The sequence below is a fragment of the Antedon bifida genome, chromosome 10 (genome assembly GCF_963402885.1).
Source record: "Antedon bifida chromosome 10, ecAntBifi1.1, whole genome shotgun sequence".
Lineage (NCBI taxonomy): Eukaryota > Metazoa > Echinodermata > Crinoidea > Comatulida > Antedonidae > Antedon > Antedon bifida.
In genome coordinates this window covers 1,850,483-1,866,182 of record NC_136235.1, presented here as the reverse complement: position 1 = coordinate 1,866,182, position 15,700 = coordinate 1,850,483, and the positions used below count along the sequence as shown (strand labels likewise).

The following is a 15,700-nucleotide window of genomic DNA, read 5'->3' as shown; positions in this document are numbered from 1 at the left end:
AAGAGCATTATCATTTCGTATCGCACTGCTGAGAGTGGAATTCGAAAATGTTTGTTATTAGAAGAGGAATACATTTAGCATGATATAAGTATGTTCAATGTATGGTTCAGGCAAACAAGATGACTGAAATGATTCCAGAAACTCATACGAAGAATTATCCTTTCCAGAGAAAATCTGGCGGATATGGATTTTTGCGAAGGAAAATGTTCTTTGATTCTATTGAGAAAAAAAGAACAAAACCTGAAAAACTGCAGATGCGATTAGAAAAGTTTGGACAGGAAACAACGCTTCATGGAGTTAGGAACCTGACACAGGCTAATAATTGGCCTAGAAGGTAGGATGTAAAAGTATTAGCAAGTAGGGTCTAGATCTAGAATCTAGAATAAGAAGGAAAGGCAAACGACGTTAAAATGGAAGAGATAATATGTTTCAACGTTCAAATCAAATCAAATACTTCTATTCATCATCGATACAATATTTTTAAAAATCAGTAATATAGGTTGATAACGAGATTAAAAGGAAACACATACAATGTTGAAATGAACTTAATAAAGAAGTACCCTAAAATTTACAAGAAAAATGAAATAGGCCTATAAAAATAAAAATAAATAAACTAAGCTGAGTAAATGAACACCTTAATTTAAAACTAAATGTAAAAAGACAATTGATGTTTTTTAAGGAATGTGGTAAATTGTTTATTTTTGTTTTATTAGAAAGAAGGCCTATGTTTGTAAATAAATGTTTAAATATTTCACATTAAGATTCCCAGATAAATCAGTATAAATTGTGAAATAGTATCGAACGTTAGAACAAAACATATTGAAATTGTGTTATATAATAATATAATTATCAATTTATTTTGAGATTTTTAGATATTTAAATAATTTTATCTTTATTTATTAGGATATTTTGGTTGGGGATTCTGATTGTATCACTGTATTTCCTAGGACGTGAGATAAAGGAATCAATTATTGAATATACGACATATTCGACATACACTGAAGTTAGCCATGATACCATTATTCCTATGCCTTTTCCTGTGGTTACCATATGCAACAGCAATATGTTTAAGTAAGTAAGCTATACTACTAAGGCATATCTTGTAAAATAATAATAATAATAATTGTCTAAACAATTGGTTCAATTTATGATAATTTGATATGCAGGCAAAAGGTAGCATCTGCATGCAGCACTAACACAAGGCCAGATTTGAGTTATGAGATTGTTTAATACCTTTTTTGCCTAGAGAAGTGCTCAATGCTCAAAACATATTCTTGTAAAAACACAGTCAACAATACACAATAGGAACTGGGATGGAAATCGTAAGCAGTTAAAAATACCAATCAAACTTCCACCAGGGAAGAGTTAAATTATTGTAATTTAACTCTTCCCTGCTTTCACTAACGATTTTCTACTAATTGAAAAATGAATCTTTGTCATAAACTAAGCACACATCGTATTGTATTTATCACTTAATTCAATATCCCAACCATGCAATGCTCTCATATACATATTATATTTCCATGAATTAATGTTGCTTAAATATGTTTATGTACTGTAAAAATGTTAAACATTAGTAGGCCTAGGTACCTTAGTAGCAATATCGTTATTAACATTAACACATCTTCTATGTCCTCTTCTTTAAAGTTCTTGATTTTTAATTTAAATCTATTTAATAACATCAAAATTAGCTGAATTACATGATAGGCCTATTTACGAATGAATATATGTGCGCAATTCAGCCCAGTAGGCTGCAAGTCGCAGATTATTTCCCTAATTTACTTTTTTTTTAATTTACAATCCAATCAAACAGTATAATAACTTGCATGTACAGTACATATCAAGAACCAATTTTCATTTGTACTAGTTGTAAAAATGACAATAAATACTATCGTATCCACTTCTTCTAGTTCTTAGAGAGAGAAAAAAAAAATCTTATATAGGCCTATCAGCAGTGCAAGAAAAACACGAAAGTAAATAAATAAGACCATTCATTTACAGGTTAGATAAAATTGTTCCTGTATTTAATGGTACGGCCGACTTTTTGACGAAAGGGTTAAAGTTCATTCGGGAATTGTTTCCTGATAAAGGCTTAACAAACCTTCACGATGACGACGATGACGTCACGAACCAGAAAAGTGACATCTTCAATTTATGGAAAAGAGATATGAAAGAACTTGTCACTTTGAATGGGCATGACAAAACGGATATGATTGTGTCGTAAGTGAATACTTTACTTGTCTGCTACAAGATTCCTTTCTTAGATAAGTTGCAATTATAGGTCATCGAATCGAATTTATTACTAGGTTTTGAGATTTTGTGTGTTCCATGAACATTAATTCAGAAAACTTCTAGAAATATTAGTTTTACTATTACTACTATTGTTGATTGATTAATTTGTTTGTTTATTATATCATTTCTCATTGTGAGTACTCCTTTACTACTGATGTTTTTATGTGATACAGGTAATATTAACAATCGATTTTTATACTTCTATATTAGGTGCAAGTTTAATATGAAAACATGTGGTCCGCAACATTTTGAAAAGACTTTAACCAATTTCGGAGTTTGCTACAAATTTAGGCTTCCCCCAATGGAAGTCAATAATTCAGGTAAAAAGAAATATGCAGAGTGTATAGTACATGATGATGCAAATAATTCAATATTCAAGATACGATGTAAATATTACAATGGAGAATATTTCCATAATGCAATTTTGACGGCGGTTTGGTTAACTTTAATCGTCTATATTTGATAGCTGCATAATACTCATTAAATTATTCATATGTTATAAATAAATCGTTCTTGTAATAACAAAGCAAAACATTGACTGCAAAGAGAGTGGTAAATGAATCACCGTGCTTGTTTTGAAATTCTGAATTGGAAAGTAATATAGGCTAATGAAATGGAAATGGAAAATATACAATTTAAAAGACGAGATTAGTACAAATAAATAAAAGTTGGAAATGAAATACACTGAGACGACGGTGAATTATCAATGTGGAGCCTTCTGTTTGCGCGACAACTTAGACCCGCACATGCGCTGTTGGTCGTCGCCTGGACAAAGTATCCGCCAAAAATAAGAGTCAAATCGAATCGTTTGTGGAAGCGCGTCACAATGTTTATGCATGCGCACAATTAATAACGTAATTAGTAATAATAATTCTTTCAGGATTATCAAATGGTCTAAGTTTAATTTTAAATGCGGAACATCTCCAGTATGTTGCTGCACCAAGAGAAAAGGTGGGATTCAGGGTATCGATTACTGCGCATGATCATACTGCTGACGTAGCATCGGAAGGTCTTGACATTGCAGTTGGTATGAGCACATCCATAGGCCTTAGACGGAGATTTGTGAGTATTACAATCTCACTTTTCTGATGAACCATTGGACATTGGACATTGTTAATTCACAAAATATAAATATTTCAACCTTTAGATTTTGGATATAGGCCCTAAATAAGAAAAACAAATTAAGCAAAATCAAAGGTGATATTAAGTAGTTTTAAACTCAACAAACATTGTATTTGAAGATTATTGTTGATTTGTTATTTTATTTACCATTAGATTAAGTTACTACCAGCACCATTCAGTGACTGTGTAGAAATTACAACAGATAACACTAGCAAGACACCTGATGACTTAACATTATCGAAGGACGAACATTACAGTAAATCGAAATGTATTCAAACTTGTGAAACCAATTACTTTGCTGAATTATGCAAATGTCTGATTTTCTTTTCATCAAATGGTAAGAATAACAATGAATTACCAAATTTATTTTTATAATCATATGAACTGATTAGTTTCTAATTCAATGAAAATAAGAATATTGTAATCGAATGTGAGCATGATGTCTTCCCATTTTCACCCATCCATTTATCACTTGGATTAACTAAATACTAAATAGCAATGAATGACTATTTTGATTGGCTAATAAAACAGATATTAGGCCTAGGCCTACTCCATATAATGGTGCAAATTACGTTTTGATAATACTTTGATTTGATACTAAAGTACGTTACATTATTACATATATCGTCTGACCGGTTTCAGTAAGCAGAAGCAGAATGACTTTTAGACTCGATAGCCGCTAGCAGCACGGCGCGTCGTAAAAACGAAAGGGTTTTAATTGGTTTTACTTTATAAACCATAGACAGACTTCTACGAATTAACATTCTATAAACATCATGTAATTTAAGAAAGATATACTTATTTATAATGTGAATTAAAGATCAAATTTCCTGTTTATAATTTGACCAGAAAGCTGAGGCGACACGACACTCAGGATTTCTTCAGCAACAGCATATTGCTGTATTCATTGTATTTTGTCACTTAGTTTCAGATTCTGTGCCATTTTGTTTACCACTACAACACAAGAACTGTTACAGCAAAAACATAGGTGATAATAATACTTAGATATCATGCATGCTTTCATTGATATAGTGTAATAATATTTAAATATATTTAGCCTTTTTTCGACAAAATATCGACAAATTAAAAATGGGGATCCTTTTGATTGTGATCATGCAATGGTAGATTGAATGGTTTTGTCCTTTTTTAAAAATAAATTCCATACGTCTTTTGATTTTGATAATTTTTCTTCCTTTTGAATAACAATTCTTCAATTAAAAAATAATAATTATTGGTAAAACTGACCTTCCGTTGTAAATTCACATCTAATAATGATAATGGTTTTTATCTCGATTACTGTTTTTGATTATTACCAGATACTTTTGCACGAGAAAAACACCATATTTGTGATTGCCCGGAGCCATGTGAGATGGTGGATCTTCAGAAGACGCTATCTTCCAGTAACTTCCCATCCCTAAGCGTCGCACGTACCCTATACATGACTAAGAAACTTGAACATTTTGGAAAAGCGCTTGGTTGGAAAATACGGTATTGAAAATTTACATTTTTTAGTTATAGATTATTCTTTTTTAAATAGCTTTATTCCTGAAACAATAATGCAGATGAGAAATGCTAACGTTGAGTATCAAGTTCAGTTTAATTTCTAAGCCTAGGTAATTTCCACACAAAAATAAATCAGTGAAGGAGGCTAACCAGAGCAATCATCTTTCCCATTATACATTATAAATTTTTAATCGATGTTCCTTTAAAAATAACGCGTATTTTTTTTCTCATACGATAAGGCTTTATTTCAGCTTATTATGTCTGTACGATATTACTATGTTGACTAATCTGTCTTTCAATGTGATTTTTAATTTCATTTATCTTTTCAAAAACTCATTATCGTTTTATCTCCAGGCAAGTAACATTTGCAAACTCGGAAAAAAAGAGAGAATTTATCATTAAAGCCACGCCTTCTTTTTTAAATGCAACTTTTCAAGGACATCACATAAATGAAGCTAGTTTGCAGAAGCACTTACGAAAAATTGCAGTTGATGTGTTTGGTTTTGTTGAGGTTGAAATCACGGATAAAATGTTTGAAGTTCGGGATTGGAATTGTAACCTAACAATAAGCGTCAACTCAAAGTTTTATGATGACGTCAAGGAACGCGCTCATGATCACGTGTTAGACGTTAGTAACGCCATGACTGGTATTCTCGAGAATAACTTTACTAATCACAGCAATATAAGTAATTCAGGAACGCAGAAATATTTTGAAACGTTCTTTGATAACTTATTTGATAGTATTTACGTAAATGTAAGCACTTTGAGCGAAGAGGCTGCGAACGATCTTGAAAGAATTAGCAGTGACGTAGAAAGAACGACAGAATATATGAGGTAGGAGCAACATTCAAGGAATTAATTCTATTACTATACAAAATATTTAATCTCAAACAGTATTATATGCTTTAGATTATAATATAGATTTTCCTCATTCATAATTTTCATAATAAAAACATTTTTTTTCTCGCAAAAATAAATTTAGACATATTGTGTGTAAATAAAGGTTGATGACAACATGTTTTCGTTTCCACGTTGAAAGTGTGAAGCTTTTCAGCAATTATGGTTGTAGGGAGTTTACAAATAGAAAACCTAATATTATATGGGCCTAACTTCTTTTTCCTGAAAGTTGGATCAGACTCACTGTATGCACTTCATGTCATGACGTCATTCATTAATCATTCTTAATTGATTCTAGACACACATTTGCAAGACTTGACGTGTTCTATGAGGATTTGAGAATGAACAAACAAATTGACAGAGCCCGATATAGTCTTGCAGGTTTACTTGGTATGTAGTAAATAAACAATTAAACCTTTCGCGTTTCCACTACGCGTCACGCGATTACACAATTGTTAAGTTGAAAGGTCGCGCTAAAATACATGACCATGCGCAGAACACAATTAATTCTAATTTTAAGGTGTCTTTTATTTTTTGTATCTTGTACTTTTGTTGACATTTTAACATCTTTCATTTTTGTATTTTGTGCAGTGCAAGCAAAGTAATTGGTGTTGTTTAGATGCTGAATTAATTGCCATAATCCATTGCAAAGTAACAGACAAACATATACTCAGAAATTGCATTTGCTATTGATAGAAAAAAGCGATATGTGCAGGCATATATGCTTGTGTCCCTTAGATTACATAGACAAAATTATAATCAAGTGATTTACGACACAACGACAAACTGAACTTTCATTTAATACTTGCGGTAATAGAGTTACATTGATTAAACATTTCGTGTTCGTTCCCAGAGTGCTTGGTTGCTGTTGTTAATCACTGACAAAATTAAGTGTCTTATCTAGATGAAAATCTATACGCTGATTGATTAAATTCGACCGAAGATAATCAGGTCGTACACCGTAAGGAGATCTGTGTTTATACGCACTGATTTACCTGTACGTTGATTTAATATTAACTCATCATCCGAATCATAATCATAGTTTGTGTTCTATCATATATACCTCCGAGTCGCGATATTTCTTCGTACATAAGTCGGGGACCCTCATGAAACGTCACAAAATAAACATGAATATTCATTAGTCATATCCATAAGGTAAGAATTGAGCTAACCACAATTAATGCAAACGCTTTCTGTCGAGCCATCTGTTCAGTCGAGTGGATTAGACATGGGCTTTACTGTACATGTCGATGTATGGGGTTCGAATCCCATGAACAACTTCTTTTTTTACTTTATAGTGAGAGAGATTATTTACAGGGTTAGGTTTAGTTATATTTAGGAAGTAGTTGGGCTATCTTTCACATAAGGGTCCCCAACTTATGTACGAACAAAATCGCCTCCGGGTCATTAACTCCGATAAAACAACTCCGATAAGTAGGCATATAGGTACATCTAATGTAAGGTTAGACCCATACAAGACAGGCACACATTGAAATACTGTAGTTGACTTCATGTTTAAAAGACCAAGAACTAAATATACATGTATTAAATTAAATATCTTACTTAAATAGCCTACTTCCATATAAATGCAAAGGTACTGCACCTAAAGGCATGAGGCGTGGGATCAAATGTCTCGCTTCCTTGTAGCAACCAATAAAGTACCTAGTAAACAGCATAAAGACATTTGTTTGTTGTCAGAAATTGACCTTTAATGTTAAAATGAGTGACTAATACATCGTTATTATGAATTTATTACCTGATGAAACTCCAATATTATCTGTAGTAATCGTGGTTTAATGAGGTTTCTAACCCGCTCGCTCGGGGGAATACACTATTAGTTGTAAATACACCTTGAGTATTGTGTAAATTGAATATTTATTTATTTTTTTAAAACAAGATTCGGAAGCTTTAAAATATATCATAAATATCAAAATCCGGCTTAACATTATTCCATGCATAATTGATGTACATTGAGGAGTAGGGGGCGGTTGACATCTAGTCTGATGTCAAACTTGATTTGATTTAACGGCTCCTTAATTATTAATTTATCGTTTTTTAAATCAAATTTTTGGAGATATCATGACAATCAATCACACTAAATTATGCAAATGAGGAAATAAGATTATGTTTTTTAATTAAGAAACTGCCTTCATTGATATAATGACGTAAATGCAATTAAGAGCTAGTTATTCTAATACAGTATTGTGCAATTATCATCAAGATAATAACATGTTCATTCATAGTATTATATTATGAATTATTTAAAGATGTATTGTCCCCCTGAAAAAACAATTCTTACATTTTTGTTGTTGAATAAGCTATTTTAATGTCATCTAATTGTTATCCGCTTTGACCAAAATTTAGATTGAAAAAAAATGTATTTACTTAAAGATGTATTGTCCCTTTGACCAATTCAAAAAAAATTTTTTTTTTTAAATTTCGAAAAAAGTGGGTCATTTTGAAGTATCATAATAGTTATTAACTTTCACCAAAAATTAGTAAAAAAAAAAAATTATTTAACCGAAATACAGACATTTTTTTGTTCAAAAAATAACTTTGACTTCCAGTCAAAGTTTTCGATCAAAACATATCTCATAATGCAATGCGCTTGTTTGGCTACTCTGTATGCATAATCATAAAACTTCCTCGCGATCTGTGTGAAAATGCCTTCTCAACCGCGACGAGTTGTAAACAATCCTAATTAGCATCATGTATAATGCATACTCGTGGTTTGAAATCTTTGTTTACTTTCGATTGTGATGATTTTCCAGACGAAATGTAATCAAATTAATTTACCTGTTAATTACGTAAACTTGTTGTTTTTGGCTCAAATTTTTGGCTTAAAGTGAATACCTTTAATATTACTTTGATATGGCCAATTTAAATTTAGAATATTTTTTTTTTCATTTTTTGTGTTTCAAGGGACAATACATCTTTAAAAAACTGTAATTTAAAGCAAAAAATAATCAAATTAGCTGCCAGCCAATGGGTTTTTGGTTGCCATTTATTTTGTCATTTTATAAGTGAAAACATACATTTTTCCGGGGTTTTTTTTCTACGGAAGTGATTAACTTACAAAATAATATATTCAAAGTATGGTTTTATTCATCTTTATTTTTCATGTTTTTGGGGGACAATACATCTTTAAGCGTTGAATCTCGATGATCATTTCTTTCTTCTTTCTCTACAGGAAATCTAGGGGGTACACTTGGATTGTTTTTTGGAGCCAGTCTGCTTGCATTTATAGAAGCTATGGAGTTTTGGTTTCTAAACGATTCTTGTCGTAGAAAAAAACAAAAGAGTGTCCATTCTCATGTATGAGAATAATGTGGTTGTTGTAACGTGGTTTTATTTGTGAAAGATATATCAAAGATACGGGACTTAGTGAAAAGAGGTTTACTTTGTTGTGGGGTTAACCAAATTTTGGACGAAATTAAACGAAAAGATGTATTGAGTATGGTTATACCTTATCATGACACATCGTGAGATACAGCGTCCCATGTGCAACACATGAATCTTGTATTGTGATATTAGAGTAAATACTGTGACACATAATTCACATTGTTAATGACTGAGGCTTCATGTATGACTTTGTCAATGTTTCTATGATAGACACATACGATACATATGTCTATCTATCATTCAGAAATATAATTGTAATATATTAACACTATATTAAGCCCATTATAATGGTACTCTTACTTTATATTATTTTAAGCAATAATAACCTGAAGAAAAGATCATTAATTCATTTAAAGTATATTCAACAACGTTTGTAAAGTAAGAAAGTAATTGATTTATAAGATGGGTTATTCTCAGTGACTAAAGAACAACATAATTAAAATGATGTAATGTCATAAATTAAAAAGAAGTACAATGCCATTTTGCGTACTTTTGCATTGTATTATCAGGCTTAACGGCAAACCCAAAACTACTGTTCTACCCTATACTTGTTACTGTTCAATATTCAAATTCTTGCTAATTTTAATATAATAAATAAATCTAAATGTTTTTTATAAAGTACACCTCATAAATGAATAAACTAATCAAATGAAAATTAAAAAAATAATAGTGCATGTTTCACACGATTTTAAGAGTTGAATGCCATTAAATGTTATTTTTATTTATTTTTATTTAATTTTTTTGATTTAAAAAAAATCGTGAATCACACAGTGTGCTTATCTTTATAAATGTTGCTTAATAATCTTCTAAAGATTTAGCATGAAAACCATGGGGCGCCATAATCAGCAAAGTGTATATGTGTAATGTGTGTATATATTTTGTGATACGGCGCGCGGCCTACGTACATTTAAAATTTACATGTATTTTGCGCCTCATACACTACACCTATTATTTTCATGCTGCTTTTCAAGACGCGGAATAAATATTCGATTTATAATAATTGCATATTATAAAGCATGCATATCTTATGGTCTAACATAATATGTTCGTTTATCTCTGCCGTCGAATTACTGATTATTCATGTAGGCCTAGGATATGATTTATATTACTCAAACGGCACATCAGTTTTGATTACAATGTAAAATGATATTATGTTCCCTAATTAACGTCATACGTTTGAAGTTTCTATTTCAAAAGCTTGGTTCCCACTAGAACGCAACGCAAGGACGTAAGCCGTAACGCAAGGACGTAAGCCGTAACGCAAGGACGTAAGCCGTAACGCAAGGACGTAAGCCGTAACGCAAGGACGTAAGCCGTAACGCAAGCGAATTGACTAATCACAAGGAACGGTTCGAATAATCCATCGCTTGCATTGTTTTCTAGTGGGAACCAAGCTTTAAGATTGAAACAACAATACAAAGGACGCTTTTAACGATACTGCTATTCATAGGAGCCATTTTACTTCAGTGACAGTTCAATCTGCCCGGTGCGTTCCCTCCAAAAATTAAAACACCATCTTTCTTTTAGGGCCTAAATCCTGGCATTGACGGATCCTAATTTATGATACATGGTAAAAATAAAATCGATTAAAACAAAATTCAATTTAGAAAATCATTATCAGCTTGAGATAATATATTTGTGGCACAACTCAAGTGCAATAACACCGGGCTCTTTTGAAATCTATATTTGACAGTTTATGTATGTAAATTGAGATTTGTCTTGTCTTTTAATTATGTCAGAAAAAGTGAATAACTTACATTTGAATTAACGAACTTGAGTTGAATAATGATGTCATCAATACTGATATTGAAAATAAAGAAAATGAAGACAAATTAATACTGTAGGCCTATGTATTATTATCAATGATTTTATATAGCCTGTACTGGGCTTATGATCTTTCAGCGATGAGGGCGTTTGTTAATGTTGACATTTTGGCCATGCTGCTCTGATGTTGCCTCTCACACTCTCGCCAGATGCTAGCCCTAAAACAACTGAAATATAGGTAGCCTAGCATGTTTGATGTTCGTAAATTGTTATAATCAATGAATGAAACAATAGAGCCTAACAATAATGTACTTTCGTCATCCAAAAAGGCAAAATTCGGTTTATTTATAGCTGGTGCGTGCGGGGTTGTAGTCGGCGGGTTGTATGCTGTCGCTACCCCGTTTGTGCTCCCTGCATTCCGACGCGTGTGCTTACCTTTCGTGCCTGCTACAAGCAGACAAGTTGATAATGTATTTAAAGTTCTTAATGGAAGAACGGGTACACTAGTGGACCTAGGAAGTGGAGATGGAAGAATAGTAAGATATCTTTATATTGTTGGTTTGATGATAACCCCCAGACACCCCCCCCCCCCCCGGTACCGTGGAGGTTTTATTTTATTAAAAACAACTTTTCCAGACCAGAGTCTGAGAGACAAAAGACATTATTGACAGTGTGCAAGGCAGGGGAGTTCAGTATGTCATTCTCTAAATTATGACAATCGACGTAATATTTATTATTATATAATCGATAAAGATAGATAACTGCTATGTACATCAAGTAGTTACAGTAATTACAGGGGAAATCCCTTGTGTTGTATAAACAAACCTACTAAGATATTGTTGTAAGGTTAAGAATGACTACTGGTAGTACCATGGAGCTATAACATAGCTCTATACATGGTAGTACTGTCTGAGACAATCTAAATTATTGTTGTCTCAGATACTGTATATAGGCCTACTTTAATACTTTTTTTAATACTTCTAAATGTAACATTAAACATCAATAGTATTAATAGATTGGTTTTATTCCATTCCTGGACTGTTGGTTACAGACTAAAGCTTCTAAATCTAATCCTAATAATATTTATATATTTATTTTATTATTAATATTATTTCTTCAATGAAATCCCTTGTGTTGTATAAACAAGCCTAAGATCTCATGAGATTAAGAATGAACTAGTACTCTAGGCCTACTTGAATACTTTAACTTCTAAATGTAACAATTTAACGTCAATAATCGCTTATAAATGTATAACAAACATATACACTCATTTGTTGTATTCCATTCATGACTGTTGGTTACAGGCTCAGCAAATAATATTTATTTATATTTATATTAATAATTATTTTATTATTATAAATATTATTTATATTTCTTTGATGATAGGTAATCGATGCTGCAAAACGAGGCTACAATGCCACAGGTTATGAACTAAACCCATGGCTTGTCTGGTATTCCAAGATAAATGCCGTAAGAAACAGAGTAAAAGGCGATACAAATTTCTACCGGAATGACTTATGGAGAACTGATCTATCACAATATGACAATGTTGTAATATTTGGAGTATCATCTATGGTAAGATATTTAGGAGTGACTTTAATCCTAACCACTGTAAAATGGAGAGATTACTATAAGTGTAGTGCACAAACATGTTACTGTTTATTTAATTTCTTTTAATTGAACATTTAAGAAAAGTATGGCATGTCCCAGTTCAATCTCTACACTTTTTAGTTAATATTTTCTTTGTAACAAATTTTGAACCTTATTGATCACATGCTTGATTAAATCTCTGTATGTTCAAACCCACAATTAGGCTACAATCACTTTTCCCAAGGCTCAGGAGCAGACCAAATTAATTTATCTTCATCTTGATTCATTTTAAATTAACATGTGTAACATAGAACAACCATACTCTAGGTTAACTCTAGTCAACATTTTATCAGTATACATGGACCGAAACTATTGAACGAGCTCTGTAAACATGGCCTAGATATTGTTAAAAATAAAAAAATAAAAAATACTAAAAAAATATGTTAAAAGAGACATTTTGTCGAATTACAGTAAAATGCTTCGCTCATAAATATGCATATATTATGCGTGGTGTGTGTGTGAGTGTACAAACAATTGTATTAGTTAGTTTTATGTATTTATTCTTTTGCATATATATATTTTTTTTCTTTGTGATAATATTTGTTTTGTTCTAAAGGGTCTTACGACTACAGACAATTACTTGTCTCTGTAAAATCCCTGTAATGTAAATATTTATATTGCTGAATAAATGTGAATGAATTGAATTAAATAATGTAGATTTAAATGAAGATCTACCTTTTGTGTAAACAAATAAAAATTCTTGGATTTTAGATGGAACAATTAGAAAGCAAACTATCTAATGAGCTTCTTCCTGGATCAAAAGTGGTTGCCTGTCGCTTTCCGTTCACGGGTTGGACACCGTCACAAACCATCGATGAAGGAATAGATTCAGTGTGGCTCTATGATATCACAAAAGTACTAAACACAAACTGAAAACAGATAGCTGATGAGTATTCACTGATTACTTAATTGAAAATTATTTGGCTCACAGACGAGTCTCAACTTCCAAACGTCTATTGAAACAGTTTAATATAAACCAGATTCAAAATTAAATACGAAATACACAATGCAAGTACAATTTAATTTCATTTATTCAGTATTAATCTCAAAATATAATACAGTAATTGAAAATGGCCATGTGTTTATTCACAATTTTGACCAAGAGGGTCTTACATCTATTGAATGGAAAGTAAAACAAAAGTGGAAGGAAACTAAACGAATTTGTTTTGTTTTAAAGCATTTTATTAATTTATTTATTTATACATGTATGCAGTAACTAAAAATAGAAATAATAATAATATGATAAATTATATTAAATTTGATTAAGGGCAACGAAGTAGATTTCCTTGGAATTAAATGGATCGGATACTTTTTTAAATAAGATAAATGAAAAGGTAATTATGTTTTCGGAATCTTCATAGAAATCCGCACACTCAAAGATTTAAGTTATTTTAATCGTCATTATTTACACAGATACAGATCATGTGATGGCTGATGATTAAACTGTCATTTATAACTACCGGTACATACATACTACTATCTCCTGTGTACGTGTATATGATTATGAAATTGATATTGAAGCGTATGTACATTACAAAGCTGGGTGAATTAGGAGAAAATATGAATAATTTGATCTTCTCCTCCAGCAACGACTAGACCCGTGTCCAGAGCCATGCAGATCCCGCATATCGAACCCGCCTGCGCTTTGAACATTGCTTTAGATCTCAGAACAGGGAACGAAAAGAGAAACTCTCCGTTCTGATCGAAGACTTCTATAGCATCTAACCCGCACACAAACACATCTGCCTGTGTGTTGAGGCATATTCCCCTCGGAGTGAATTCGGACGTATTTTTATGATGCCGAATGTGCTTGAGAAAACTTCCGTCTTGTGAGAATACAGAAACTCGGCCATTATCGGAATCGGTGACGAATATACGACCATCCAATGAGGAAGCAACGAACTCTGGTTGCTTAAACAACCCGTCTCCACATCCAGGGGAACCTATTTTACTTAAGTACTTGCCCTCTTCTGAAAATACTTGCACACAATGGTTCCCTTGACTACAGACAAACACCTTTCCCAATCGGTTACAAGATATTCCCACTGGCGTATCCAAGATATTTACGCCGTTAACGGTGCTTTCAAAAAAGCCTTTGAACTCTCCGGTTACTGACCTGATATGAACCCGGTTGTTACCTTTATCGGCCACCAAAATATCACCAAAGCTGTTTTGGCAAATTCCTGAAGGAGATACAAACTGACCCTTTCCAACCCCTCTATCACCAACAGAGGTCACAATGCTACCAGACTTATTCAAAAGATGTACGCAGTTTTTCTTCGAATCAGTTACGGCTAGCAGGTCATTGGACAGGACGGTGACGTCAACAAGACAACCAAATGATTTATCTTTGAATACTTTAGAGACTTTCCCTTTATTTTTTGTAACGTTTGGTAGATGACATTCTTTTAGATCCTTCCCGTTATCCAATCCAATCGTCAAAGCCCCTACCTGCTTGGATACTATGCTTGTTTCGCCTTTATTCGATGGCACGAACGAAATCGTTTTGATCGTCTGGTCTAAGCCTGAAACAAACGACTTGATGTTATCCATCTCCGAACGGAATCTATCGAACAGTTTATCTTCTTCTTGATCTTGAAGTTCAGAGTTGATGCAGCCAAGAAATGCTTCAACCCGTTTTTTTTGCTTTTGAAGAATCTCTATTTCTGCCATTCGAATTCCTTCCATCTCGTACAAATGTGCATCACGTCTTTCTTCTAAATCTTTGATTAGAGAACTAAAGCATGTTTCTACTTCCTCCTTCACCTGGGAGTAGTTCGCATGGAACTTCTCTTGCCTCTCAGAGATCTTGCTAAGCTTGGTCGCCTGATCGCTTAGTTGAGCCATAAAGTTACCAACCAGACCTTTCATGGATTGTTTCCGAGACATCATATCAGTATTGATGTCCACGACAGAGAGTGCATTGAAGTTAGTCGGAAGCTTCTGGACGTCATCTACAGTACTGGTGACTTTGCATTGTGGACACTTCAATCGTTTCCATTTGCTGTCGTAAAGCTTTTCAGAACATGATGAGCAGAGTGTATGGCCACACGGTTGAACCTTTGGAACT

The 15,700-nt window shown here is 32.6% G+C and overlaps 2 protein-coding genes across 2 annotated transcripts; both read left to right on the top strand.

Annotated features, from left to right (window-relative positions):
• LOC144854547 (acid-sensing ion channel 1A-like) lies at positions 1 to 9,156 on the top strand. The gene is made up of 11 exons (XM_078712493.1): positions 1 to 334; positions 904 to 1,071; positions 2,002 to 2,220; positions 2,503 to 2,612; positions 3,173 to 3,354; positions 3,568 to 3,751; positions 4,340 to 4,402; positions 4,731 to 4,902; positions 5,272 to 5,751; positions 6,113 to 6,204; positions 9,005 to 9,156. Exons 1-11 carry the CDS (start codon positions 102 to 104, stop codon positions 9,133 to 9,135), a joined length of 2,034 nt encoding a protein of 677 aa, XP_078568619.1. The 5' UTR covers positions 1 to 101; the 3' UTR covers positions 9,136 to 9,156.
• Positions 9,157 to 11,150: 1,994 nt separating this feature from the next.
• Positions 11,151 to 13,906, top strand: LOC144854022 (ATP synthase subunit C lysine N-methyltransferase-like). Its single transcript, XM_078711903.1, has 3 exons — positions 11,151 to 11,516; positions 12,367 to 12,555; positions 13,342 to 13,906. Exons 1-3 carry the CDS (start codon positions 11,259 to 11,261, stop codon positions 13,501 to 13,503), a joined length of 609 nt encoding a protein of 202 aa, XP_078568029.1. The 5' UTR covers positions 11,151 to 11,258; the 3' UTR covers positions 13,504 to 13,906.
• The last annotated feature ends 1,794 nt before the right edge of the window (positions 13,907 to 15,700 follow it).

What these genes read in the sequence shown, in the direction of transcription:
- LOC144854547 (XM_078712493.1), top strand. Translation starts at nt 102, where the DNA reads ATGGTTCAGGCAAACAAGATGACTGAAATGATTCCAGAAACTCATACG. An exon ending in GCTAATAATTGGCCTAGAAG is followed by an intron (nt 335 to 903) that starts GTAGGATGTAAA and finishes TTTATTTATTAG; the next exon opens with GATATTTTGGTTGGGGATTC. An exon ending in AGAACGACAGAATATATGAG is followed by an intron (nt 5,752 to 6,112) that starts GTAGGAGCAACA and finishes AATTGATTCTAG; the next exon opens with ACACACATTTGCAAGACTTG.
- LOC144854022 (XM_078711903.1), top strand. Translation starts at nt 11,259, where the DNA reads ATGAATGAAACAATAGAGCCTAACAATAATGTACTTTCGTCATCCAAA. An exon ending in GAAGTGGAGATGGAAGAATA is followed by an intron (nt 11,517 to 12,366) that starts GTAAGATATCTT and finishes CTTTGATGATAG; the next exon opens with GTAATCGATGCTGCAAAACG. An exon ending in TATTTGGAGTATCATCTATG is followed by an intron (nt 12,556 to 13,341) that starts GTAAGATATTTA and finishes CTTGGATTTTAG; the next exon opens with ATGGAACAATTAGAAAGCAA.